Below are 27,908 nucleotides of genomic sequence, written 5' to 3' on the forward strand. Positions count from 1 at the left end.
CTTATTATGTCCTGTATGTAGTTATTTTTTTCTTTGTTTTCTGTACCTTGTGTATCTGTGGAAGGGAACGGGAATCACAGAAATAGCAGGACAAATGATGAAATAATGCAACAATGATACTTACTTGATACTATGATGGATATGAACCTTACAACTTGGGGATAGGAAGGAGTAAGCTGGGGAAAATGAGGGATGGAGTAACAGTGTTTAAAAACAAATGTACTCATTACCTTACTTATGTAACTGTAACCACCACCCCCATCATCTTTGCAATAAAGATTTTTTTTTAAGACAGAAAGAGGGAAAAGCAGGAAGGATGGAAGGGAAAAAGGTAAGAAAAGTGGAAGGGATGCCAGCTCCAGTTTCAACACTGCAACTAAAAATCTTACTTGAGGAACCTCAGAGAGGATTTCTGAACAATTCCAATATTTCCGAAGTCTGGGTAGAATACTTCAACTTCCTTTTTCCCAAGGATGCGATGGATAATAACTCGATACCACCACTTATCCTCAGAAATCTTTACACAACAGAGATGTCCTGGTTGGATAAAATATTCTGGCATGATGTATCGATCAGAAACCAGCTGGTTAGAGTAACAACGCCTGTAAAATTCAGTAGAGAAAACCACAGGGAAGAAAAAAAGATTAATTTTTATTCAAACATCAAAGACAAGGTCTTAATAAAGCAAAGAAAAAACCTTTTTTTCTGATTTATCAATGCCAATTCTTATTCAAGTCCTTCATCAACCTCAAAGAGAAAGTATGAAAATTTATACACTCATTTTCTTATCTCATATTCTCTAGTCCTTTTTGGCCAGGCAAGTGCCTCATGTCTATAATTCTAGTTACTTGGGAAAGCAGAGATCTGCTGGATCATAGTTTGAGGCCAACCTAGGCAAAATTGTTTGTTGAAACTTGCTTCCCAATCTTAATAAAAAAGCTAGACTTGGTGTTGTGAATGGAGAAAACAAAAATAGTATCAAGGCCTAGAACAGCGTGAGTATACTGTGACACTATTAAAAAACAGCAATGACCTGCTAATTCCCAAAGCCAAGCCTTTCTCTCTTTAGCCTTCAGTACACTTGATCTGTTATCCTATCTATTCTCTTTCAAATTCTTACTTCACTTCCAAGAAAGTTCTCTCCTACTTTTTGTCTTAATTATTCCTTTAAAAGCTCTTTATTGCCTCAAAAACTTGGACTCCCTAGGTTTCCTTTAGGAAATATAACATAAAAGAAGTCAGAAACTCAAGCCTTAGGTTCAGATCCTGACCTCTTCATTGACAAGATGGGCTTCAAGGGACAGTAATAAAAGCTTCGTTCAAACGTGTAAAAACTTAGGAACTGAATATAGTAAGTACTCAAATACTGTTGCTGCACACCTTTTTATCCATTTTCACATCATGTGCAATCAATAATAAAAAAAATTGCTATAGAAAGCCTTGAATCCTAACCTTCAAAATTTGTATGGAGGACATGCTAGTGAATACCCAATACCCACTGACATTTTTCTTAGTAATAAGAAGCCCATATTGAACTGAATACATAACTATTCAGACTTGTCAGGATCTAGGTGCCATGTGAATACAAAGTTCTAACCAATTGTAAAAAAAAATGTATGTAGTTAAGATGGCAAATTACTGAAAAAATTAAAGTGAAATTTCAGGTTGTGCCTTTCAAAGAAAACATATTTCAAATAAAAGAAAAGGCAATACTTTTCTTCTTCCTACTGGCTTGAAGGAGCCAGTGGGTATGTGGCAAGCCACGCTGAGAACCATATGGATTGGCAGCACATTGTTTATCACCCGGTGATAGAAAACATTGGAGCCCTTAAGATCGTAAAGCTAAACATTAGCCTGTATCACTTTTATTGGAACTACTATGGAAGGAAGAAATAGACTTTTCTTGATGTTGCTTTGATTATCTCTTTGTAACCATAGTAGCAACAAGTAGCTAGACCCAATCCTATTATGACCTATTCCATGCTGCTTAGAGGCACCCTACCTCAAACCTCATCATTCTCTAAGCCAACAATTCTCATTCGTTTCTTATTTTTCCCAACCACATCATTTCCCTAACTTCTCTCCAGTTTATTTCTTTCTACTCTCTCACACACACAAAAAATGCCTGTTCATAGATCTTCTTTTCTTTATCCCATTCCATTATCTAGATTGCAACTGCAATTCTTCTAAAAACCAACATAGTTGATATACTTTCCAAAACTTTCAGTGGTTCTCACTGCTTACATTTGTCACTTGCTATATTATGGTTCACTTATTACAGCCTCACTGTATTGTGGGTTAAAAAAATGTAAATAGTGATCCTTCACCCATCTAGGGAGTTACATTCCAGAGACCTCCTGTGTGACAAGGGAAGATCTATGCAGCTGCAATAAGTGAACCTACATAGTGAGGGATGACTGTATAATGTTGCCACTCTGTGGATTCTTATCAAGGGGGTCTCTGGAATGTAACTTCCATGATAGAAGGGATCACTGTACAGAGAAAGTCTGAACTCCTGCTTATGGTATTCAGAATCTACCTCTCTCTAGTCTTCCAGTTTCACATCCAGTCTGTCCCTCCATCTTCCCAATTACTCCTGACACGCCCGCCATTTGTTGTTCACAGAGCACACTACTCTTTTGCTAATGCTGGCTTTGCTTGTCAGCCTCAGGCCCTGATCAGGCCCTGAATGTTCCCACCTCAACTAACAAACTTGTTTGGAAACCTTGCTAAAATATTTCTTCTGTGAGGCTTTCTTCAACCTTGCCCAGGTAGATCTACTATAGCCTACAACATCCCACTTATCCCCTTATCATGTTCCCAGTTAATCATGGTGACTTCACAAAAGCAAAGTCCATAACTTACCTATCCTTGCCATGCCACTACCCTAAACATCCCAGCCTTGAGTATTTTATTGAGAACACCAGCCAACATTTGAGCTAGACTCTTTTAAGTACTTTAATTTCCATAGCTCTACAGTAGGTACTAGTACTATCCCACTAAGGAGATAGACTGGGTCAAGGAAGCCAAGTAACTTCAAGATCACACAGATGATAAGTCTGCATTTATTTATGCATTCATTCATTCATTCATTATGCCAGTCCTAGGCTTGGACTCAGGGCCTGAGCACTGTCTCTGGCTTCTTTTTGCTCAAGCTAACACTCTACCTTTTGAGCCATAGCACCACTTTCCGCTTTTTCTGTTTATGTGGTGCTAAGGAATCGAACCCAGTACTTCATGTATGCAAGGCAAGCACTCTATCTCTAAGCCATATTCCCAGCCCCCTAAAGTCTGCCTTTAAATATGCTAAATTGCACAAATAAATTGGAATAAAAATACATAATATATAACACATATAATGTATATCAACATACTATATAGTATATGTTATATTATATATATGCTTATATTTATTTTACTGAGTATTATGTAATCTAAATTATGCCTCATGTTCTTGGGTTTGAATTCCTGACTGGGCCTTGCATTCGTTCTTTTTTTTTCTTATTTATTGTCAAAGTGATGTACAGAGAGGTTACAATTTCATACATTGGGTACATTTCTTGTACTGTTTGTTACCTCCTCCCTCCCCCTTTCCCTCTCTCCCCATGAGTTGTTCAGTTGGTTTACACCAAATGGTTTTGCAAGTATTGCTTTTGTAGTCGTTTGTCTTTTCATCCTTTGTCTCTCTATTTTGATATCCCCTTTCACTTTCCTAGTTCTAATACCAGTATATACAGTTTCCAGTGTACTCAGATAAGATACAGTGATAGTGCAGGTACAACCACAGGAAAGGGATACAAGAAGATCATCAATAATAGAAGCTATGGTTTCACATGGCATGTTGAAAGTAATTTCAACAGTAATATAACAGTCATTTCCATAACATGGAGTTCATTTCACTTAGTTCATCTTATGCATTCATAAGGGCGTAACCATTAGACTCTTGTGATCCTCTGCTATGACTGCCTAAACCTGTGCTAATTATTCCCTATGAGGGAGACCATAGAGTCCATGTTTCTTTGGGTCTGGCTCACTTCACTTAGTATAATTTTTTCTAAGTCCTTCCATTTTCTTACGAATAGGGCAATGTCATTCTTTCTGATAGAGGCATAAAATTCGATTGTGTAGATGTACCACATTTTCCTGATCCATTCCTACTGAAGGGCATCTGGGTTGGTTCCATATTTTAGCTATGACAAATTGTGCTGCGATGAACATTATTGTGCTGTGGCTTTAGTGTGTTTTTGTTTGTGGTCTTTTGGGTAGATGCCCAAAAGTGGGGCTGCTGGGTCATAGGGGAGCTCTATGTTTAGCCTTCTGAGGAATCTCCATACCTCTTTCCAGAGTGGCTAAACCAGTTTACATTCCCACCATTCAATTCTGACAGTCTACCACTTGCCACATTTCACTCTTTTTTTGCTTAATTGGAACCACAAGTCACTAATTTGTCTAGCTGGACTAGCTCTGAATCCCAATTCTCAGATCTCAGCCTCCTGGATAGCTAGAATTACATGTATGAGCCCCTGGCACCCAGCAATAGATTTTCTGGAATGTGATGTAATATGAAAAATCAGACATTCTTCACTGGACACTATGTTGAAACTGAACTAATCAATTTGTGAGTGGGATGGGAGGGGAAAAACTGGGAGTGAGGAAAGGAGTGATATTTTCCACAAAGAAATGTACTCTTTACCTGAGTTAAATGATTGTAACCCCTCTTTCGTAACACCTTTATAATAACAATAAAAAAACCAAGACATTATTATTTAAGAATAAACCTAAAACAATGCAAAATTTCACATCTTAGTTTTTCAGTAGAGAAAAAGAGATAAAGATCAGTAGTTTCTTAAAAATATAGTCCATAAACCCCTGGGACCTGTATACCTTTCCGATATATAAAAACAATTTGCATAGCAGTACCAAAATCTTATTTGTCCTGACTGCACTATTCTGACATTTGCAGTGATAGTGTAATACAGGCAACAGTGGTTTAAACTCCAGAAACCTTGGCTAAATCAAAGCAGTGGCATCAAACTTATAGTCACTTATTTGTCATTGATACACATTCACTAACAACAAAACATAGCCAATGTAACTTAAGAATGCCCTTACACCTCTTCTTAAATAGTTTTATAGTATTTAGAGGACCCTATATTCCTTACATAACATATGGTGTATACATGTGCACATCTGAGGGAAGCTGGGAGGAGGGCACAGAATGAGTGGAAAGTGGATGGAAAAATAAATACAGTGGAGGGGGCCCAACAGCTGCAATGGACACTGATGAAAGCAAACTAAGCAACTCAAGGGCAGTGGGAGGAGGGAAGAAAGGAGAGAAAAAGAAGGAAGAGATCACACTAAGCAAAATGAAAGAAATGTGCATATCATTCCTGGAAGTAATTGTTTTATTGTTTATATTCATAGAATTCATAAACATTGTAGATTAGAATGATGATGTCTATCATTGAGAAAGTTTAAAAAAATGATGAAAGCAAGGGGGGATGGGTTGGGTGGTGGGAAGGTGGAAAAAAATGAGGAAGGGGGTAACAAGTATGACTAGAAATATATTCACTACTTTAAGCATGTAACTGTAACCCCTCTGTACATCATCTTGACAATTTAAAAAAGTGGGGAAAAAAAAGAATACCCTTGAAAATCAAGTAAGAGGCACATGCCTATAATCTTAGCTACTTGAAAGGCCAAGATGAAAGTTTGAGAACAGCCTGGGCAAAACATTTGAAAATTCCTTTCTTAAACAGTAGCTGGGTGTAATTGCGTATGCCTGTCATTCTAGGTAGGTGAAAGGTTGAGATCAGGAGTATATGTGCTCCAATGTAGCCCAAGCTAAAACAAGAAGAAAAAAAAAATCAGTTCTTAAAACTCTTATCTCAGCAACAGAGCTGGGCAGTGTGGTACATGCCTGATATTGCAGCTACAGCAGGAAGCACACATAGGAAGACTATGATCCAGGCCAGTCTGAACAAAAAAAAGTGATAACAAAATAACAGGGCAAAGAAGGTGGAGCGTGTTCAGTGGTGGAGTAGCTGCCTAGCAAGCATAAAATCTTGAGTTAAAACCCCAGCAGTACAAAGTAAAATGCGTATTAAGTCTTACCAAGTGACCAATTTTCAATATTGTCTGTGGCAAAAATGGTGCAATAAAACACTTCCTAAATTATCTCAAGTCATGAGATAAACTAGTCATGGCCTAACTAGCCTTCCTTTTGGGGAAGGGAGAATAATTTTACTTGGATTAAAATAGCTAGCCACTTTTTCATTTTTTTTAATGGAACAGCAGTTTTGCTCAAAGAACCATTAACGATGATAATTCAGAATAAGGTATCTGACACACTCTTAAGTGAACGGTGTTGCTATTAACAAGCAAATTCAAACCTTAAAATAAAAGTCTGGATTTTGGGTCAGTACTGGTGGCTCATGCCTATAATCCTAGCTATTCAGGGAGGCTGAAATCTGAGGATCATGGTTCGATGCCAGACCAGGCAGAAAAGTCCATGAGGCTCTTAGCTCCAATAGAGTACTCCTAAAAAGCCAGAAGTGGTGCTGTGGCTCAAGTGGTAGAGCGCTAGCCTTAAACACAAAGAGGCACAGGGACAGCACTGAGGCCCTGAATTCAAGCCCCATGATGGGGGAAAGAAAAGGGGGAGGGGCTGGATTTTGGAAATGTCCCATTCACCAAGGGCTACAGATTCCCAAAGCTCATTTCCAAAGGAAATGAGTGTCTTGTTTTAGTAATGTGTGTCAACATGTGGAAGATTTGTGTAATTCAATAATGTAGCATTTCACAAATGACAAATGCATGTTTTGATGTTATAAAATTACACAACTGGTTTCATTTGAGTGTATACTCAAGTGGACTCTTATGATAACTTAAATGCTCTGCTATTGCCATATAAAAAAATCTTAATTTAATGTGTGTGCCGGTACTGTTAGGAAAATGGAGAAGAACAGAAAAGGAATAGGCTGGACTCCATCAGCAACAGGTGAAGACTATTTATTGCCAGCAAGGAGCACAGACCTTCCCATGTGTTTGGAGGTTGTGCAAAGGTGTCCAAGAAAGGAGAAAGAGATTAGTGAAAAAGCCCTTAGGTCTAGGAAGTTGGGGTCTTTTCGATTGGGCCCACAATGGACTGTTTACAGCTAGGCTTAGGTGAATTGCCCTGCCTGCACATCAAAGCAGGTCTGTGCATACCTGGGGTTTTGCCTGATGCCTGTATGCACCTGAGATAATAGAGTGAGAGTCAATCCTTCAGGTACTAGGTCTTGAATTCAAAGCCTTGCACTCTTGCTTCGCTTTTTCACTTAGGGGTCTACCACTTGAGCCATACTTCTGGATTTTGCTGGCCAATTGGATAAAAGTTTTTTGGATTTGTCTGTCTGGACTGATTTCAAACTGCTATCCTTATATCTCATTCTCCCGAGTAGCTAGGATTATAGGCATGAGCCACCAGCACCTTACTTATACTTCATGATCAGGTGGAGATAAGAGCATCTCAGACATTCCTGCCCAGACTCTTCAAACTGGAGGCCTCAGTGGCTAGGATTACAAGCATGATCCACAGGTGCCTGACTGGTAAGCAGTTGCTAAGTTGAAAACTTCATGTGGCTGTAAGTAGCATGATGACTGTGCACTCCCTGCTCCAGCCAGCCAGGATGTAGATCATCCCTTTATCCAGCAATCCATGCTATATACTCTGCCCGTAAGTCACTTAGTAACTGGTCAGTTATCAGATTTCCTTACAATACATTGTTACAGCTGTCCTATTTTACTATTAGTTGCTAGTCTCTCACTGTGACTGATAAATTTAATGATATTAAAGGTATGTGTATTTTAGAAAAAAATACTAGTTATAGAGTTTTGTATAATACACAATTTAAGGTACTTGGTAAAGGGTCTTGAAATATATCCTCTAATAAGAATATGGGGGACTATTTTATCTCAGTGATCATATGGTTGGATTGGAAAAAATGTAATTTTTCTTTTTTTTTCAAATTTTTATTACCAAACTGATTTACAGAGAGGTTACAGTTTTATACGTTTGGCATTGGATACATTTCTTGTACTGTTTGTTACCTTGTCCCTCATACCCCCCTCCCACCTCCCCCTTTCCCTTTCCCCCCATGAGGTGTTCAGTTCACTTATACCAAACAGTTTTGCAAGTATTGTTTTTGTAGTTGTTTGTCTTTTTTTACCCTGTGTCTCTCAAATTTTGGTATTCGAAAAAATGTAATTTTTCTTAAAGATACATTTTATAATAATATATAGGTTCTTTTTGAAACTTGCAGTTTCAATTTCTGCATAACAGATATCAATAAGCAAAAGATTTCTTGAATCATCTTTTAAGATTCTGAGATTGATTAGAGAAAAATATATTGAAAACAACGGACTCCTACCGCATTTCAATCATCATGTCCTCAAGTAACTCTGATGAATCTCTACTGTAGATTCGAATGTAGAATTGACTAGGAGAAACAATATATTCCACAAAGACTCCTATAAGAGTACTGGTATCCAATGGTGGAAGTTTGCATAATTTCTTCTTCCGGGCAGCATCTGGTGGGATATCATGGTTTGCAATTGCCAAGTTGAGCTGTGATTTGTCTGTTTCTACTTGCTATCAGTTAAAGAAAAAGAAAAAAATTAGACTAAATCTTTGGGTGACATTCAAACCCGGCTCCCATTTTTAAAAGGTACTTAATATATATTAGAATTCTTTGGAAAATTATAAAATGCAGATTCTTGTGCTCAAGCCAGATTTACTGATTCAAAACATTTGAGAATGGAGCTTATGAGTATGCATTGAAAAATCTCTCAAAGTAATTCTTGTTCATTTGCTTTATGTCATAAGAGAAAATGTCCTATACAAAATTGACAACATGATACTTCAAATAACCAGGCTGAATAATCAGGTGAATTATCATCCTAACTAGTTCTACCAATAGTCAAAAGTAACTTTAATGGGTTAAATTTGAGCCTAGTCATGTATTTGTTTCCTTTATGCCTTCCTTGTATCCTCAAAAAAAATATATCAGGCTCTCAAATATGTTTTCATTCCATGAAAAAGCTAACTTCAGTGAAGAAACATGTACAATGAACTCCTTAGTAAGAACAAAACAATGAGAAATGAAAACACTAAAGGGAAAGATGTAAAGGGAAGACATAAAGACGGGGAAAACAAATTAAAGGACCAAATAACAGGATGGGTACACAAAGGCAATCTGCAGAAGTTGTGGCATAGGAAAAAACAGAGCTCCTCCACTCTCCCCTCTGAAACTAAGGATTTTCAAGCTTTTACTTTCAAAAACACGGATATTTTATCAGCAGTGTTATCAGGAGATAATTATCAAATTTCAAAATCTTCTGGAAACTTCAAAATGAGGTAGGATGGAAAGCTACTTAAATTAAAAAAATGGAAAAGTACAAGAAACCTCAAGTAAGGTGACTTTGAGCAAAATAAAATGGTCTCACCTAAGAAATTATCTATCTAGAAATAAGATTTTCCTCACAGAAATTTTAAAGAAACAGTCATTCAGTTACTTTTTGCAATAATGAATCTCCAGCATATCAAGACTTTTAAACCTCACTCACCAGTTGTAAAGGCTTTACCACCAGATTAGGCTTCTTGCATATCTTCTGTTCTGGGTCTTTACAGGTTTTCAAGAGGCCATCCCATGCAGTTTCCTTTACAGCAGCAGTAGACAGTGAATTTCTAGGGGGACTGGAGACCCAACCTTTGGCTTCTACTTTCTTAGTTGGTTGAACTAGCCATGGGTTTTTAACTGATGAAATAGTGGTATCTGAAATGGCCAATAGAGCAGCCTATGCATATTTGTTGCAGTAATGGTACCACTACTACTAAGCCCTTCTAGGTGCCAGGCACCAGAGACACAAGAAATGAGGAATACTAACCTGTCCTTATAGATCTTCCAATATGGACAGACTCAAAATTTTTGTGCTGAGCATGGAAGCTTACAGTCTGGTTACACTTCTAAAACTTTTTCAACATTCAGATTTTGATTCATATATTGTTCCAAATAAGAATGTATAAGTTATTTTACTTAATATTCCATAATGTGATGCCTTATAATTACAAATCAACCATATACTTTTTTCAAGTTTACAGTATGCTAAATATAGACCTGTGACCACAGTAGGTCCTAAAGAAATAAACTCAGAGTTTACTTCCTATGAAGAGTAGGTCCAAAAATATTTATCACAGGTCTACAGCTCAGTGGTAAAGTGCTTGCCTAGATGTGTCAGGCCTGAGTTTGATCCCCAGGACTCCTCCCCAAATAAATAGTTTATAATTATATTTGTAATTGTGAAATGGAAACAATCTAAATGTCCACCAATAGTCAACTAGTTAAATGAATTACAGTATGGTTACATAAAATAATTATAAGCCAGGTATGATGGATCTTGCCTCTAATACTGTAATATTACTTGAGAGGCAGAGATTGGGAGGATTGTGGTACAAAGCCTGCCTGGCAAAAGTTCACAGGACCCTATCTTTTGTAAGGAAATGGAAAGACTTGGAAAAAATCATATTAAGTGAAATAATCCAGACCCAAAGCCAGACCATAGGCTCCATGGTTTCCCTCACTTTTAATAATTAGTATATATCTAGAACTGTCTTAGCAGAGGATCACAATATCTCAAGAGCTATGTACATATAACCATATAAAATGGTGCTAATCAAAATGAACTCCAAGATATGGAAACAATAGAAGTTTGGGGGATTTTGTTTCCGTTTTTGTTTTGTTTTGTTTTGTTTTTGTTTTTTGCCAGTCCTGGGCCTTGGACTCAGGGCCTGAGCACTGTCCCTGGCTTCTTTTTGCTCAAGGCTAGCACTCTGCCACGTGAGTCACAGCGCCACTTCTGGCCATTTTCTGTATATGTGGTACTGGGGAATCGAACCCAGGGCTTCATGTATACGAGGCAAGCACTCTTGCCACTAGGCCATATCCCCAGCCCCCGTTTTTGTTTTTTAATATACTGTGTATTTCCTCCTTTGGTTTAACACCTGTTATCACAGTTTTTTATTCTGATATCCTGTATCTTGTATATATGTTTATCTGATTTGGGGAAGGGAAGGAGAATCACAAAATATTGAGACAAAGGACAAAGGGCAAACCAATGTAACAGAAATACTCATAAGACACTATGTTAGTAATGAATTTTACAACTTGTGGAGGGAAGTCTAAGGGGAGGGAAAGTGGGAGAAAACAGGGGGTAACAAATATTCAACAAGGCACTCATTACCTTACTTATGTAACCGTAACCCCTCTAATATCACCCTTACAATAAAATACAATTAAAAAATTTAAAATAGCTGGTTGTAATGGTGCATACTTATCATTCTATCAACATAGAAGGCTGAGATCAAGAAGACCATTGTTCTAGGGCATTCTGTGCAGAAACAAACAACAAAAACTCACAAGACTCCATCTCAACAGAAAAAGATGTGAAGATGTCTGTACCTGTTATCCCAGCTACAGTGAGAAGAATTAAATAAGAAGATCACTGTCTAGGTTGGCCTGGGCAAAGAATGACAGAGAGTGGGGGGGGGGGAGAAGAGAGAGATGCTGGAAGTATAGCTCAAGTGATAAGAGTGCCTTCCCATCAAACTTTGAGTTCAAACTTCCCCTTCCATTCAAAAGAGTAAATAGCTAAACAAATATTTATACAATATTTCTTTGTACAAAAAAGTATACATATAGTAATTATATAGACGAGGCCCACAAATATACTGAAACTGTTCATACTAATTACCTCTATATTGTTTGAATGGCTTAAATAAGCCTTTGTGATTTAGAAAAATTATGTTTATACATACATTGAAAAATATCTGGAAACTATCTAAAATTCTAAGCATGATTTCTAGAAGGTTACTTAAAATGGTAAATTTTCACTTTCTACTCATCTATACTTTCAAATTAACATGAGTTGTTTTAACAATCAGGAAAATCACTAACAATATTTACAGTTTGGAAAATTAACTGTCCCTTATTACCGCTTGCAGATGATTGTAAAAAGTATCATTGTTCTATAGCCTTGCAAAGTGTTACCATAAGGGAACTGAGTAAAAATAGTGCATGGGATCAATCTGTATTATTTTTTACAACTGCATAAAATACAATTATCTTGATAAAATTATTACCACCAAACAATCCCTCCCATACATAGCAAAACAGGAAATCAAGTGTCCTACGTGCAATATGGTATCTTGGTATCAGGAAAAAGACATAAATGGAAAAATTGGTTAAAATAAAAATAAAGTTTGAAGTTTGCCAAATATATCCTGGGAATGTAAGAGATAATAGTAGTAGGGAAACTGGATGAAAGCTATGTGAAATTGTGTACTAGTTTTTGCCAGTTTTCCATAAACATTGAAAATATAAATTTAGAGTCCTAATACATACCTATGTATTCTGATTCTCCATCTATCTGTAAGAAACTTTTGATATATAATTAAGAGCTATTGAACTACCTTTGTACTACTGATGTATGGTAACTAAATTTTTTTGTTTTGTTTTGTTTTTTTGGCCAGTCCTGGGGCTTGGACTCAGGGCCTGAGCACTGTCCCTGGCTTCTTTCTGCTCAAGGCTAGCACTCTGCCACTTGAGCCACAGCGCCACTTCTGGCCATTTTCTGTATATGTGGTGCTGGGGAATCGAACCCAGGGCCCCATGTATATGAGGCAGGCACTCTTGCCACTAGGCCATATCCCCAGCCCTAAACTTTTTTTAAAGAACTATTGAACAGGGGCTGGGAATATGGCTTAGTGGCAAGAGTGCTCGCCTTGTATACATGAAGCCCTGGGTTCGATTCCCCAGCATCACATATACAGAAAACGGCCAGAAGTGGCGCTGTGGCTCAAGTGGCAGAGTGCTAGCCTTGAGCAGAAAGAAGCCAGGGACAGTGCTCAGGCCCGGAGTCCAAGCCACAGGACTGGGGGAAAAAAAAAAGAAAAAAAATTCCCATGTAAGCCAAGAACTATTGAACACATTTTCCTACCAGACTAACCAATTCAGAAAAATTTCTCCAGAATTACAAAAAAAATTTAATTTCAAGGCCCTCACGACTATAATCCCAGCTACTCAGGAGGCTGAGATCTAAGGATTGTGGCTCAAAGCCAGCCCTAGCAGAAAAGTCCATGAGACTTTTATTTCCAATTAATCACAGGAAAAGCCAGAAGTGGCCTGTAATTCAAGTGGTAGAGAGCTAGCCTTGAGCAAAAGAAGCTTAGGGACAGTGTTCAGGTTGAGAGTTCAGGGCCCAGGACTGGGAAAAAATTAATTTCAAATTGATTTATTAAAATATTGGTTAGCCTTACAATAATAAATACTTTCACAAAGGAGGTTATTACATTCAAAACACGCCATACTAATATGTGAAGTATTGGGGTGATGTACTATGATGATGACTCTTCCTTCACTAGTGTTCTCTCTTTTTTTTTGGTCAGTCATGAGGCTTGAACTCAGGGCCTGGACACTGTCTCTGAGCTCTTTTTGCTCAAAGCTAGCACTGCCACTTTGAGAGAGCCACTTCCAGTGTTTGAGGGAAGGAGTGACACTGTCCAAAATAAGAAAGTACTCTTTACTTATGGACTGTTACCCCTCTGTACTTCACCTTTATAATAATAATAAACTTTATAAAGGAACAATTACACATGAGGGGCATTATACTGTGGTTCAACTCACCAGGTTGTACAGGCCTCATCTCAGCATCAAACACCAGCAAGTCTTGTTCTCCTTCCCTAAACTCAACACGGAGAATGTCACTAAGAGCTCCAACAAGTTCTGTTATGTTTAAGAAGCCCAATTTCTTAGGTGAAAGCTGTTCTTTAAAAACTATCTGTCACAAAAAATTAAATGAAAAAATTATATAACAAACAGATAACATATGCAAATGCCTTTAGACAATGCTTAAATTTGGATTTTGTCAAGCTAAAAGTTAATGGGTGAATGAACTCAATTGTAAAGGTTTGCTTCAATACAAGCCTGTCATAAACCAAGAGACTAACAATCTCTCATCTTGTAACTTCTAGGTGAAGTCCCATTTTTCCACATTTTTATGAGTTAAATTTAAAAGGGAGTTTTATTTTAGGGTCTGTATCTACATATAATGTACCTTTGACCAGACATCTCTGCCAGTCTCCCTAAGCTTCATTGTTCCATTTTCACACATGTACACCAAGTATTTTGACTATCACCCTCCTTCACCCTCTGTTTGCCCTCCTCACTTCTACTAGTATCTACACCCGACAGGACATGTTTTACATTCCTATTATTTACTTTTTATTTATTTTTTATTATTTACTTTTTAAAATGTATGTTAATTGTTCAAAAAGGTTTTCATACAAGCATAGTATTTCATACAAGCATAAACTATAATCACATTAACCCTTAGTTTACTCACTTTCCCCGTACCTACTACCCCCTAGTATCAACAGATCTGTGTTTCTTTATGCATTCCTCATTCACAGATGCAATGTATTTCAGTACTATTTACCCTGTAATCTCCTAAGTCCCACAACTACATTCAATGTTTGTAATATGTATGTATTCATTCCTGTGTTTACATATATGCTTATCTTTCAGGTCTAGGCTTCTACATATGAGAGAAAACATACTACCTTTGTGATTCTAAGTCTGGATACTTCTTAATAAAATGGTTTTCAGATCTATCCATCTCCCTGCAAGTATTTATTATGGCTGAATAATATCCCATTGTGTATAGATACACTTTCTTGATCTATTCATTGTAGGGCATCTATACTGTTTCTATAGTTTGACTATTGTGAATAGTGCTGCTATAAACATGAGTGTGCAAATACACCATTATTGTATCCGGATGCATATTCCTTTGGATAATAAGCCTTGCATCAGATGGCATCCCTGCATCATATGGTAGATCTATTTTAGGTTTTTGAGGAACTTCATTACTGCTTACTGCACTAATTTACATCCCCAGGAATAATGCATAAAGGGATTTGGGAATATGGCCTAGTGGCAAGAGTGCTTGCCTCGTATACATGAAGCCTTGGGTTCAATTCCCCAGCACCATATATATAGAAAACAGCCAGAAATGGTGCTGTGGCTCAAGTGGCAGAGTGCTAGAATTGAGCAAAAAGAAGCCAGGGACAGTGCTCAGGCCCTGAGTCCAATGCCCAGGACTGGCAAAAAAAAACAAACAAAAAAACCCCACCTTTTTCCTCCACACTCTCATGAGCATTTATACTCTTGATGATTGCCATGCTGACTGATTTGATTTGCTTTTTTTTTTTTTTTAACGGCAGGGATATTGAACATCTCAAATGTTTCTTAAACATCTGTACTCCAAAAACTTTTCTGGTCATCTGCACATTTATTAGTTGGGTGGTTCTTTGGGAACTGGGATTTTTGAGCTCCTTGTTTATTATGGTTATAAATCTCTGGTTAGATGTATAGCTGGTAAAGACTTCCTCACATTCTGGAAGCTGTCTCTTCAGTCTAGTGACTATTCCCTTTACTGTAAAGGTTTTTAGTTTGGTGTAATGCCATTTGTCAATCCTTGCTTTTATGCAGATCTACTGAAGTTCTATTCAGAAAGTTAATTGCCTTATGACAGTACGTTCCAGTGTTTTCCATACTCTTTCTGTAGCACTCAGGTCTTACATTAAGATTCTTGATCTAAGGCTGGGGATATAGCCTAGTGGCAAGAGCGCTTGCCTCGTATACATGAAGCCCTGGGTTCGATTCCCCAGCACCACATATACAGAAAATGGCCAGAAGTGGCGCTGTGACTCAAGTGGCAGAGTGCTAGCCTTGAGCAAAAAGAAGCCAGGGACAGTGCTCAGGCCCTGAGTCCAAGGCCCAGGACTGGCAAAAAAAAAAAAAAAAAAAAAGATCCTTGATCTACTTTGAATTGTTGTTAATATAAGGCAGGAGACAGGGATCTAGCTTCGGCCTTCTACAGGTAGATATCATTTTTTCTAGCACCATTTGTTGAAGAGGCTATCTTTTCTCCAACTTACAGTTTGGAGTCCTTGATCAAATATCAAATGGCTATAGCTGTGTATGTTTATTTCTGGGTCTCCTGTTCCATTTGTCCTGTATTGGTATCTGTTTAGTGCAAGTATTACATTTTTTTTGTTTTTCTTTTTACTATAGTTCTGCAGTATACTTTCAAGTCTGGTATTGTGATACTTTCAACATTGCTTTTTTTATGCTCAAGATTGCTTTGGTTAGTTGAGATCTTTTAGGATTGTTTTTGCTATTTCTGTAAAGAATAACAGGAATTTGTATGCAGATTGTATTGAATCTGTACACTGCTTTCAATAGTGTAGCCATTTTCATATTAATTCTGCCAATTTGTGAGTATGGGAGGTCTTTCCATCTTCTGGTTTCTTTACTTTCTTTAAGGTTTTATAGTTTTCATTGTAGTGGTCTTTCACTTTGAATTTATCCCTATTTTTTTTTTTGAGGCCTTTGTGAGTGGAACTGTTCTTCCAGTTTCTTCCACAGGATATTCTCTGCCGGTATTTAGAAAAGCTGATTTCTGTAACTTGATTTTGTATCCTGATATGTTGCCTAAAGCGTTTATCAGACCTAAGAGTTTGGGAATGAGATCTTTATGATTTTGTTAAGTATAGAACATCATCTGCAAATGGATATTTGACTTCTTCCTTTCCTATTTGGATCCTTAATTCTGACTAGTAATTCCAGGAATGGGTTGAACAGGAGTGAAATGTGTAGAAACTCTTACTTCATTCTCATTTCTGATTTCAGAGAATATAATTTTAGTTTTTCCACATTTAAAATGTTGGCGGCTACAGGTTTATCATGCATACCCTTAATTATGTTGAGGTACATTACTTCTATTACTAGTTTCTTCAGTGCTCTTAGCATTAAGTATGTTCAACTTTGTCAACCTTTTTTTTTCTGCATCAACTGAGATGATCATGATTTTTATCTTCAATTCTGTTTATGTACAGTTTTAACATTTATGGATTTAGGTACTGAATCAACTTTTTAAATCTGGAATGAAACCAATTTGATTGTTTTATATGGTCTTTTTATGCAGTGTTGAATTGTTTGCAAGCATGCTATTGAGAATCTTTGACTATGTTCATAAGAGATTAGTCTTTTTGCTGTGTACTTATCTCGTTTTTGAGTAAGTGTACTGGTGGCTTCATAAAAATGGCTTTGGTAGTGCTCGTTCCCTATTTGAATCCTTTATATTTCTCTCTTGCCTTATTGCTCTGATGAGGAATTCCTGGCACTGGATTTTCTTGGTGACGTACCATTCTGACTAGTTATAGTTTTTTATTTCTATTTCCCTTATGGCTGAAGATTTCTTCATGTGTTTATTGGCCATCTGTGCTTCTTTATTTTGGTGATACTAGGGTTTTGAATTCACAGCCTTGTGCCTGCTAGGCAAGTACTCTACCACTTAAGCTATGCCTTTAAGACCTTTTTGCTTGATTTATTTTTCCAAGAGACACTTTTTGCCCTGGCTAGTCTCAAACCAAGATCCTCCCATCTATGGTCTCCATGTAGCTGAGATCACAAGCACATACCACAAGCTAGGGGGGGTGGCATGTGCCTGTAACCCTAGCTACACAGGTGTCATAGATGAAGGAAAAAAAATTGAGGCACCATTTGAAAAATAACCTAAAGGTGGAGGGCATGGTTCAAGTAGTAAAGCACCACCTACCAAGTATAAGACCCAAAGTTCAAACCTCAATACTAAAAAAAAAATCTTTTATGCCAATGATGTTAGAACAAGAAGTGACAAAAATATCCTTTCCATGCTCAATCAAGTATTAGTATGGATATTCTCAATTTTTACAATAATGAAAAAACACTAAAATGCAATACAAGATGTTCAAGAGTTGAGACAAAGACTTCAATGATTCAGAGAGTAACAGCAAAATTCCAATAACAAGAATAATCCATAAAAAATTCAGGGTTGAAAGAGAAGGGAGGGGTGACAGGGTCCAAAAAAGAAATTTATGCATTACCTAAATTGTGAAATGCTAACCCCTCTGTACAACACCTTAATAATAAAGTTATATTTTAAAAATTCAGGGTTGTTAAAAAGAAAACATTTACCTCAAACTCTCCAAGCAGTTTAGAAATAAACAAACCCTCCGGAAATTTAGCCACAACCTAATAAATAGAAAACAAAAGTAAGTACATACAATAGGAATGGTAGGAGACAAAATGGTTTTTTTTAAAGCATAAACTTAAATAGTAATAACAGCAAAAATTCATTTATTCACATTAGTGAAGTTAAAAAGTGAACAGTAAAAAAATACATGTGATACATGTGTTAATAGTATACACACACACACACACACACACACACACACACACATACACATGCACACACGGAACTAGAGATGTGGCTGAAGTGGTAGAGTTTTGGCCTTGAGGAAATAAGCCAAGCCGAAGTATGAGGCCCTGAGTTCCAAGCCCCAGTACTGACTGGCACACACACAAAAAAATTAAATCAGTTTTATAAGCTTTATAATAATAACAATAGTGATTTCCATCATTCCCAGAATCAAGAAATCATTATGCGGGGCTGGGGATATGGCCTAGTGGCAAGAGTGCTTGCCTCGTATACATGGGGCTCTGGGTTCGATTCCCCAGCACCACATATACAGAAAACAGCCAGAAGAGGCGCTGTGGCTCAAGTGGCAGAGTGCTAGCTTTGAGCAAAAAGAAGCCAGGGACAGTGCTCAGGCCCTGAGTCCAAGCACCAGGACTGGCCAAAAAAAAAAAAAAGAAATCATTATGCAATATTGTAATTCTACAGTTCACAGAAAGTTCTACTTATGTAGCTTCAACTCATATAATAGTTAATATTCTACTGCATAATTTTAAGCATTTTAATTGTTAGGAAAGAAATACAATGGACACTACGTAGATTTTCATTATAGTTAAGCAAAAATGAAATATTTATCAATAGCCACTATTTTCTACATGCACATAAGAATATCTACATTTAATATAGAGATAAGGTCAATACATATTCATAAATACAGATAAACATTTGAAGGGCTATAAAGTCTACAAAACATCCATTTAAACTTATTTCTTTGATCCTCTATGGCTGTTATTTTTTTCAGTGGAAGTACTGCAACGAATGTCTTCATACTGGCATTTGTATACTTAACTAATGATTTTTTAGGACAAGTCTCTAAAATTGCTGTATCCCAATAAAGTATAGAAAGCTTTGTGTTTTTCCAGCTTTTTCTAGGCATTATTTATACAAAATTCTAATTCAAGCTTTAGGGAAAAGATACAAAGTAAAAATTTCAAAACCCTGTGACTTAGAGACATCCAGTGCTGCATTTAGAAAGCATCCTTGCAGAATGCACACACTCATTGTCACCATGATTTTTACGAAAAGACAACACTAAACAAGATATTCTATAAAACTAGTTTTTAGAGTTCAACAATCTGTGAAAGAGATCCGCCCATGTAATCTAATAAAGACATTTATAAACTTTCGTACAAGCCAAATGATATTCCCTAGTTGAACCAATTCTTTATCCAGGAATACTTAATTTTCATATTTTATACCACAAAAAGTCATAATTATAACAACAAAAAGAAAAGCCTACATGCACCAGAGCTTTGTTTATCACAGCAAGTCCTGGAAGCAGAAATAGGATGACATAAGGCAGTAAGAGTTGTAATGACATTCTGATTACTCAAATCAGAAGAGTCCTACCAAAACCATAAATGTATATACCCCATAACCCAACACCAGCCAAAGAGCATTACATAGCAAGTCAACAAACAAGGCCCAACACATGAATAGGGAAATCACATTGAAAAATATATTTAACTATTAAGTGTATATAAAGATAATGTAAAAAAATCAAGAGCTATAAATTAAAACATGACTGGATGGTGAGATACTTCACTGTCAGTGGAATTGCAAATATGTTCAAATCTTTTAGATGGCAATGAAGCAATATTTATCATCAAAACAAAACATCCAGAGCCTTTGATTGGTAACCAATACTACAAACTGCAGGACTTTTTACATAGCTAAGCACAGAAACAATCAAAACTCAATCACAGATCTCATAAATGAAACATGACATATAAATGTAATGAACAATTACATACTATTTGAAGTAATATTTGATGTGCTGGTATATAAAATTAGAATTGAAAGGATTTTGGACTGTTTGCCAAGCATTTAATGGGGTAAGGGTAGGAAGAAAGAACAAAGAGAACATTTTTAGAAGAATTTATATTTTCTAAATAATTTTACATTTCAAAATGTTAGGAGTATATCATGTATTGAGTTTTCTGATTTTAAAAGAAGTTACTTCATTTGCAATATATTATAAATATATAAATATAAATTGAATATAAATACTTTTTATAAATGTCTTTATTAGATTACATGGGTATAAATATAAATTGAATAAATACTTTCAGGCAAATTACACTCAGGAACAGAAAATACTTACAAGTTTTATTTTATGTTTTAGTTCTGGATTGATGGTCCCTCCAGGTCCAATTTGTGCAATAACTGACTTGAATGTGTTCTCTAACTGTGAAAAAAAAGAAAATGCCAAATGACATCCTCTCCCATCCAAAAGTCAAAGATAAATCTAAACCGTCTAAAAAGACATCTAAAATGAAATGTACTTTAGTTAAATGGATTGAATACTGGTCTAAAGAAATGGCAATGTAATATTTCATGCCATATATAATAGGCACATGGAATTATCTAGGATCACATTCTCTATAATACATTCTAGAATCCTTCAATTAATCAGTCTTATGCTTTTACCTACAAAGGGTTTTTTAAAATTTTCTACTTACAAATGTACACAAATGTACGTGTGTGCATGTCCATGCATAAGCATGCACCAGTCCTAGGGCTTGAACTCAGGGCCTAGGCTCTGTCCCTGAGCTTCTTTTGCTCAATGCTAACACTATCACTTGAGTCAGAGCGCCACTTCTTGCCTCTTAAATTGTTTGGACATTTATTAAAGATGTACACTTTCATGGTCAGTCCTGCCTGTGGTGGCTATGAACCTTGATCCTCAGATCTCAGCCTTCTGAGATCTCAGCCTCCTGAATAGCTAAGAATACAGGTGTGAGCCACTGGCACTCAGCAGTATTCGGACTTCTAAGTAAACACTTAGTGCCTCCCTGATGCTCGGCACTTACATACAAAAAAGTAGTTCTAACCAAGATCTTGGGCAACTCTATTAGTTATTATTAGTCTATTATTAAGAAATCAACTTTATTACATGTAATTATGGCACAGAAGGACTACTGGAGCATGCCTCACATGGCATAGCACTTATCTAACCCAAGACCCTAAGAGTTCAAACAAAAAAGTGGCAATGCACTCATTTATCATGTACAACTCAATAGGTTGTCATTAAGTATATGACTCTATAATTAAACATGTTTTTGGTCAGGACTGAGGCTTTAAACTCAGGGTTTCATGCTTACAACTGGCTCTCTGCTGTGGAGCCTTGCCTCTGGCTCTGATGTATTCAGATTTCTTCTTTGGTTCTATATACTTCTGACTATATCATTTCCTTTGCTACTTTACATTTTTTTTTATTGTGAGGGCTTAGACGCTGTCCCTGAAAGCTAAGATACAGCACCTAGGAGTTCATGCCTCAGGGGACATATATACACGTACACACACACACACACACACACACACACACACACACACACACAGTTTAGGTACAAACAAAGATCAGCTCTTATATTCATTTAAGGTCGGCCTTTAAAAAGACATTCTTTTCTAAGGCTGAATTTACCTACTTTAAATCTCAAGGCAAATGTGAAGCCCAGGGTCTCTGCATGCCAAACATACATTTTACCACTGAACTACAACTCAAACCCACTTATAATTGTCTTTTTTTTTTCTCAAATTTTTATTATCAAACTGATGTACAGAGAGGTTACAGTATCATACGTTGGGCATTGGATACATTTCTTGTACTGTTTTATAATTGTCTTTTTGATCAGAGACAAAGCCTTAGTCTTTAGCCATCTGTTAAGAATTAGCATTTGCATTTTAATAGCCACACAGGATCCTAAGGTGATAGAACCAAAGGAACAGTTTTCTGGAAGTCAGTTTGGCAAAAAAAAAAAAAAGGTACATTCATGCATATATGTATTGTATTACTAGGGTTTGATTTCTTGGCCTTATGCTAGGCAGTTACTCTCACTGAGCCATGCCTTTATCTCCAAATCCTTTTTAAATAAAATTGACTTTTTAAATAGACTAATAGTTCGTTAACCTTTTCTGAATTTCAAAGATACCAAGACATCAACAAGAAGAATCTACCTGATCACTTCCTCCCCAAGTAACTATGAGGACGGTCTTAAGCCACTATGCCATACTAGTTTTTGTTTGTTTGTGTTTGTTTGCCAGTCCTGGGGCTTGGACTCAGGGCCTGAACACTGTCCCTAGCTTCTTTTTGCTCAAAGCTAACATTCTACCACCTGGGCCATAGCGCCACTTCTGGCTTTTTCTGTTTATGTGGCACTGAGGAATCAAACCCAGGGCTTCGGGCATGCAAGGCAAGCACTCTACCACTAAGCCACATTCCCAGTTTTTTATTTAGTCTTCCGCATTACAGTCACAGCAAAACACTTGGACTATGTTACTCAGGGTGAGCCATTCAGGTAAAGATATTCATAAGGAAACTGCAAATATGCTTCTGTCACTTTGGTAGAAGCTGCAACTAGAAGATCTGGGAATATGGCCAAGTGGTAGGGTGCTTGCTCATATACATGAAGCCATGGACTCGATTCCTCAGCACCACATATACAGAAAAAGCCAGAAGTAGCACTATGGCCCAAGTGGTAAAGTGCTAGCCTTGAGCAAAAAGAAACCAAGGACAGTGCTCAGGCCCTGGCAAAAAAAAAAACTAGAGACTTACATTTGGGAATCATTTTATTAAAAACAATAGGAACCAGAGAACTCATCAGACTTAAAACTGTCAGCTATCCCATCTAAAACAAATGAGTCCAATTTTTTAAAAGTCAGCTTCTCCATCAGATTTAAATGCTAACACCACTGGATTTTGGTTTGTTATCTCCAAACTCAGGAACCTTACCTGGTTTAGTTTTTCAGTGTGATTCAGCCTTGAAGTTTCCACTGCATTGAATGAAGTCTTCTCTGGGGTCAGTATTTGCTTTGGTGGTTCCATGTTTGAAGTTGGTTGTGAAAAGGGTGCCTTTGCAACTGGGCAGCCTGTGGAATATGACCCCTGCTGTTTCATTCTAAATGGTGGACTGAAATTTTTACCTTTTGTAAATAACAGAATTAAAAAAAAACTGTCACTATTAAGCAATTGCTTATTTTGATTGAGAAACTTGAAGTTTACATTTTTATAGCAATAAAAAAAGTGCTTGAAAAGTACATAGAAGGAAACCAAGAAATTCTGTGTTACAAAAAAAAGAACTGGCACTTCTAAAACTCCACTTTAGATTACCTAGAAGTAGTTATCAAGAGGCAGGAATGAACAGGTAAAAACTTAAAAGTTTTATTTTATTTGAAACCAACAAGTCACCAACTATGGAATGTGCTTAGAACTGCTTCTCAAATTGGATGACCATTTCATAGTATGGGAGAGAGAGGAAGAGGAGAATCTACAAAGCAAGGATAATCATTCTACAGTATAAGTGTTGTTTCTTCACTATCTGTGGGAAGGAGGTGCCACTGCATGGAAGTCTTTTGTTGTTCACCACATTAAAAAATATTTCCAAGATACTGGGAACAGGAAGAACTCCATCACTAGAAAAGAATTACTCCCGCCCCCCCCCCCCAAGAAGCCCAAGTGAGTTGTTTCACTCAACTTGACCTCTGCAAAGCATAACAGCATGATTTACTGTTAAGTTTGAGCATGTGAAGAATACTGATACTGAGAAAGCTACACCTGAAACACTAGTAGCCTCCAGGGCTTTCCATGACTATGGTAATCCTTCTATCATCAAACTTCTAACTGGCCAATTTAAACACTGTTTGGGAAACCCATAGCACACAGAGGGATATAAATATAGACTCTGGAAAAAAAAAAGAAAAAATCATTAATGTAGTTGTAAAATTCAGAGTCCTCTTCTGCTCAATGTTAAATTCTACACTGCTCAGGGTCTAGGGAGATGATTATGAAAGATAGCATTAGTCTGAGTCTTTATAGCAACTACTTGTTACAAGCTCTTTCCAGACCTCATCTTATGTAAGGTGCTCAGCACAGCTCCAACTGGCAAGTATCTCTATTTTTGAAATTGGGAAACTTGGATAGATGGGAGTAACTTGCAGATTCTTCAGTTTGCAAGGGGCCCAGAAAGCTTTTTAACTTTTACAAATTCAGGGGCTTAGCCTCTGACTGTGGCACATCTCTATGTGTCACAATTGTTCCCACAGGTGCTTCTTCACAATACAGTTATTATTGCAAATATGCTTACCTGCTGGCCATCCTCTATGCTTTTCCTCAGATACATTTTTCTTTAGCATCAATAAAGAACCTGCTCTGGTCTGCTCAACAGAAATGATATCTGAAGCTGCATTCAACACCTCAAACATAGAGAGGAATCCATATTGCACATATTGAAATGGTCGTCCGAATCGCTTGACAAATGCCTTTTCAAAATCAGAAAGGAGAACCGGAGACAATGCCAAGAGGTCTTTCAACTCACTCTTCACAACAGCTGGGAGAATGGGAGGCACCCTTCCTCGGTAAGGCACTCGACGAGAGGTTGGCCCTGAGCAAGCACTGGCTCTTCCCTTTTGTATGGAATTTCGAACCTTATTGCTGCTCCTCTGCTTTGCAACTAAGTTTGCTATTCCTTTTGTAGATTCATCTGGAATTGCTAGGGAGATGTGAAAAAAATAAAACATATCTAAGTGAACAACATCCTCCCTGTATCCTTGGTATCTGAAGTTACACAGAAAAATGTTAACTCCCCAGGGAGCTGTTTATCTAAGTAACATAATACACACTAAGTTCTTCTTCCATCACTTCTTGCGTTTGGACAACAGCATACTAAATCCTGTAAGATGAAATCTATTGTATCATCATTATTCCTAATTGGCTCCTGAAAGATTTGAAACCTTCAGATGAATAACAAACTTCTCTACAATTTCTGTATAAGCTTCATAGAATTTAAAACGAGTTCTTGCCGGGTGCTGGTGGTTCAAGCCTGTAATCCTAGCTATTCAGAAAGCTGAGATCTGAGGATCTTAGTTCAAAGCCAGCCCAAACAGAAAATGCTATTAAAACTCTTTTTTTTTTTAAAGCCAGAACTGAGGGCTGGGAATGTGGCTTAGTGGTAGAGTGCTTGCCTAGCATGAATGAAGCCCTGGGTTTGAATCCTCAGCACCACATAAATAGAAAAAGCCGGAAGTGGTCCTGTGGCTCAAGAGGTGGAGTGCTAACCTTGAGCAAAAAGAAGCCAGAGACAGTGCTCAGGCCCTAGGGTCCCAAGCCAGAGAACTGGCAAAAAAAAAAAAAAAAGGCCGGAAATGGAGGGTTTGGCTCAAGTGGTAAGAATCTGCAATCAGGCTTTTATACAAATGTTATTTTTATAAATGCACATTTTTCAGTGAAATACCTTGTTATTATACTATTAGGTGGTATTGGAGTATTGAGGTTCAAGCCCAGCACCTGAAGTTTGCTGACACTCTACCACTTGAGCCACACCTCCTGTCCAACATGTTGCTCATTAACTGGTAAGGGAGTCTACAGAGCTTGTCTTCCAGGCTGGCTTCAAACCCACATCCTCCACATCTCAGCCTCTTGAGTAGCTAGGATTACAGGTGTGAGTCACTAACACAGGGCTGGCTTCTCTTAGAGGCTTCTCACTTTGCCCACAATCTTAAAGGCACCTGATTCTTTCAACTCTCAAATTAAAATCCACTGTGAGGATACCTGTCCACATAGAACTATTCTGTACTGTGTATTTTTAAAATTACAAAACGTCAGAGACCCTCAAAACCCTTAACCTTACCTTTCAGTATTACGGTACCATTTCCACAGGGGCAGACACTAACCACATCAGGCATGTCTAACACCAACTCCATGGTGGACCGATACCCCAGGATCCGGAGTGGTAGATGGTTGCCAACCATCAACAGGTACTCCTTTTCCAACTGCTGCACGGTCAAACCATTTTTGGTAGAAATAAGAAGTGATCTTATTTCTTTCCTCAGACATTCCTGTATACGCTCCTGTTCGGACATTGTACCCTGCAGGATTGAAGACAATAAGGTTGCTCACGAGAGGGGGAGGAATAAAGCAGAGGGAAGTATCCTTAAACGATCAATAGTAAAATGACCAATAAATTAACCTAAACTTCTAAACTTCGATGCGAGCTAAATCAAGCTCCTCCAAAATCAAGCTGTGTAGCCCAATCGAGGTGGGTGTCAAGACACCCTGGCTACTGGGGCCCCTTTGGGGGTGCTGCTTGGTCTCCGGGCGCCTCTCCAACGACTCCCTGGGGACGGGGTGGGCGGGGCAGCGACGCCAGCGCGGTTCCCAGGCAGGGTCCGCCCAGCTTCGCCGTGACCAGCGGAGGCCCGCAGTGTACATGCGGCACCGCTTCCCCTTACCTCAAGGCAACGAAGTCTCTCGCCAGCCTGTCTCCCTCACTCTGCCAGGGTGTTGGGGTCCCGCGCCCAACGGCCCCCCACTGCCCCTGCCCCCACCGCGTCCCTGAAAGCCGCCCTTCCACCCGCCTGGGGGCTCACGGGGCCTGGGCCCGGAACCCGGACGTGGGTGGAGGCCAAGCGCGCCGCACGCGGCCTGGAGGCCGTTGACCCGAAGCCCGCCCACCGCTGCATTACGCATGCTCACGCCTGGGCCTAGGGGCGTGGTGCGTGAGTGGGTGGGAGGGTGAGGTGGGGCCCCGGCCCGCAGCTCTACTAGCCCAGCTGGGGTCCCTTGCCCGGGGTCACTCTGCTTATCTCCTCCCCTGTGAGTGGAAGAAGCCAATGGAAGAAGAACCAGGGCTTGTGGGGTCCTCCGTGTTGGGGGAGGGAAGAAGCCCCCTCCCCTCCACCCCTCCCCTGGGGGTGTTAACCCGGGGCGAGGGAAGCATCTGTAAAGAAGCAGCTCAGCAAGCAAGGCTGGGATCTGGCTCAGGTGGGAGCACTCCTGCCTTGTAAAGTGCAAGGGTCCGAGTTCAAACCCCAACAGCCACCACAGGTGCTTCTGAACAGGGAAGATTTATTTGGGGGAAACGGAAACTCTTGATTTAAAACCACTACAAGACTGGATGGAGAATGTTCCGGGTGGGTTCCAACCCTGACAGTGGACTAAAGAAAAATGTGTCTGGAAACCAGCCGGATTTATAGGGTCCTTGAGAAAATGGAGGCATACTATGAAGTCTGTTTCCTTAAAATGTACAATCTAATTAAACAGGACAAAGATAACCAAAGAATTATAAATCTGCACACCTGTAATCCCAGTGCTTGCAAGGCTGAAGCAAGAGGATCTCCAAGAACATGGACTATTGGGTTACAATGGATAAGCCCTTTATTAAAAAAGAAAAAAAAATCGTTCTTCCTGAAATCCCATGTTATAGCCAAAACAAAAATATTCCACCAATGAATGAAGATTAACAATATAGGGAAGACTTATAGCTGGTTTGTAGTAGAATGAAAAGGCCTGAGTAGTAAAAAGGAAAATTACTACATGGAAGATAAATCCAGATATTGCAACATGAAGGACAGAAGCTACAAAAATAAAATTGTAATGAGGGTAATGGTGGTGAGGGTTGGGTAGTTTAAAAGATTTAGATTTGAACAAAAACATCTCCAGATTTTAAGGGGGCATGCTGAGTCCTTAGAAAAACTTTTTTCCTTTACAATAGCTTTTTAAAATTTCCAGAAGAATG

At 38.2% G+C, this 27,908-nt stretch overlaps 1 protein-coding gene across 8 annotated transcripts in view; it reads right to left on the reverse strand.

Annotated features, from left to right (window-relative positions):
• The window catches only part of Tdrd5 (tudor domain containing 5), a 43,304-nt gene extending 16,490 nt beyond the window's left edge, over positions 1 to 26,814 (reverse strand). For 5 of the 8 annotated variants that reach the window (XM_048357138.1, XM_048357137.1, XM_048357133.1 and 2 more), the window contains exons 1-10: positions 26,623 to 26,814; positions 26,022 to 26,259; positions 24,480 to 24,884; positions 23,129 to 23,319; positions 20,501 to 20,584; positions 18,117 to 18,173; positions 13,722 to 13,875; positions 9,607 to 9,815; positions 8,412 to 8,632; positions 390 to 602 (exon numbers count right to left, since the gene is read on the reverse strand). In XM_048357138.1, the coding sequence (XP_048213095.1) occupies positions 390 to 602; positions 8,412 to 8,632; positions 9,607 to 9,815; positions 13,722 to 13,875; positions 18,117 to 18,173; positions 20,501 to 20,584; positions 23,129 to 23,319; positions 24,480 to 24,884; positions 26,022 to 26,253 (1,766 nt within the window). In that variant the 5' untranslated portion in view covers positions 26,254 to 26,259; positions 26,623 to 26,814. Of the gene's footprint in view, positions 1 to 389; positions 603 to 8,411; positions 8,633 to 9,606; positions 9,816 to 13,721; positions 13,876 to 18,116; positions 18,174 to 20,500; positions 20,585 to 23,128; positions 23,320 to 24,479; positions 24,885 to 26,021; positions 26,260 to 26,622 lie in introns of those variants that run through there. The other 3 variants (XM_048357134.1, XM_048357131.1, XM_048357139.1) reach the window with 3 other exon arrangements.
• Between the last annotated feature and the right edge of the window lie 1,094 nt (positions 26,815 to 27,908).

This window comes from Perognathus longimembris, chromosome 11 (assembly GCF_023159225.1).
Source record: "Perognathus longimembris pacificus isolate PPM17 chromosome 11, ASM2315922v1, whole genome shotgun sequence".
Taxonomy (NCBI): domain Eukaryota; kingdom Metazoa; phylum Chordata; class Mammalia; order Rodentia; family Heteromyidae; genus Perognathus; species Perognathus longimembris.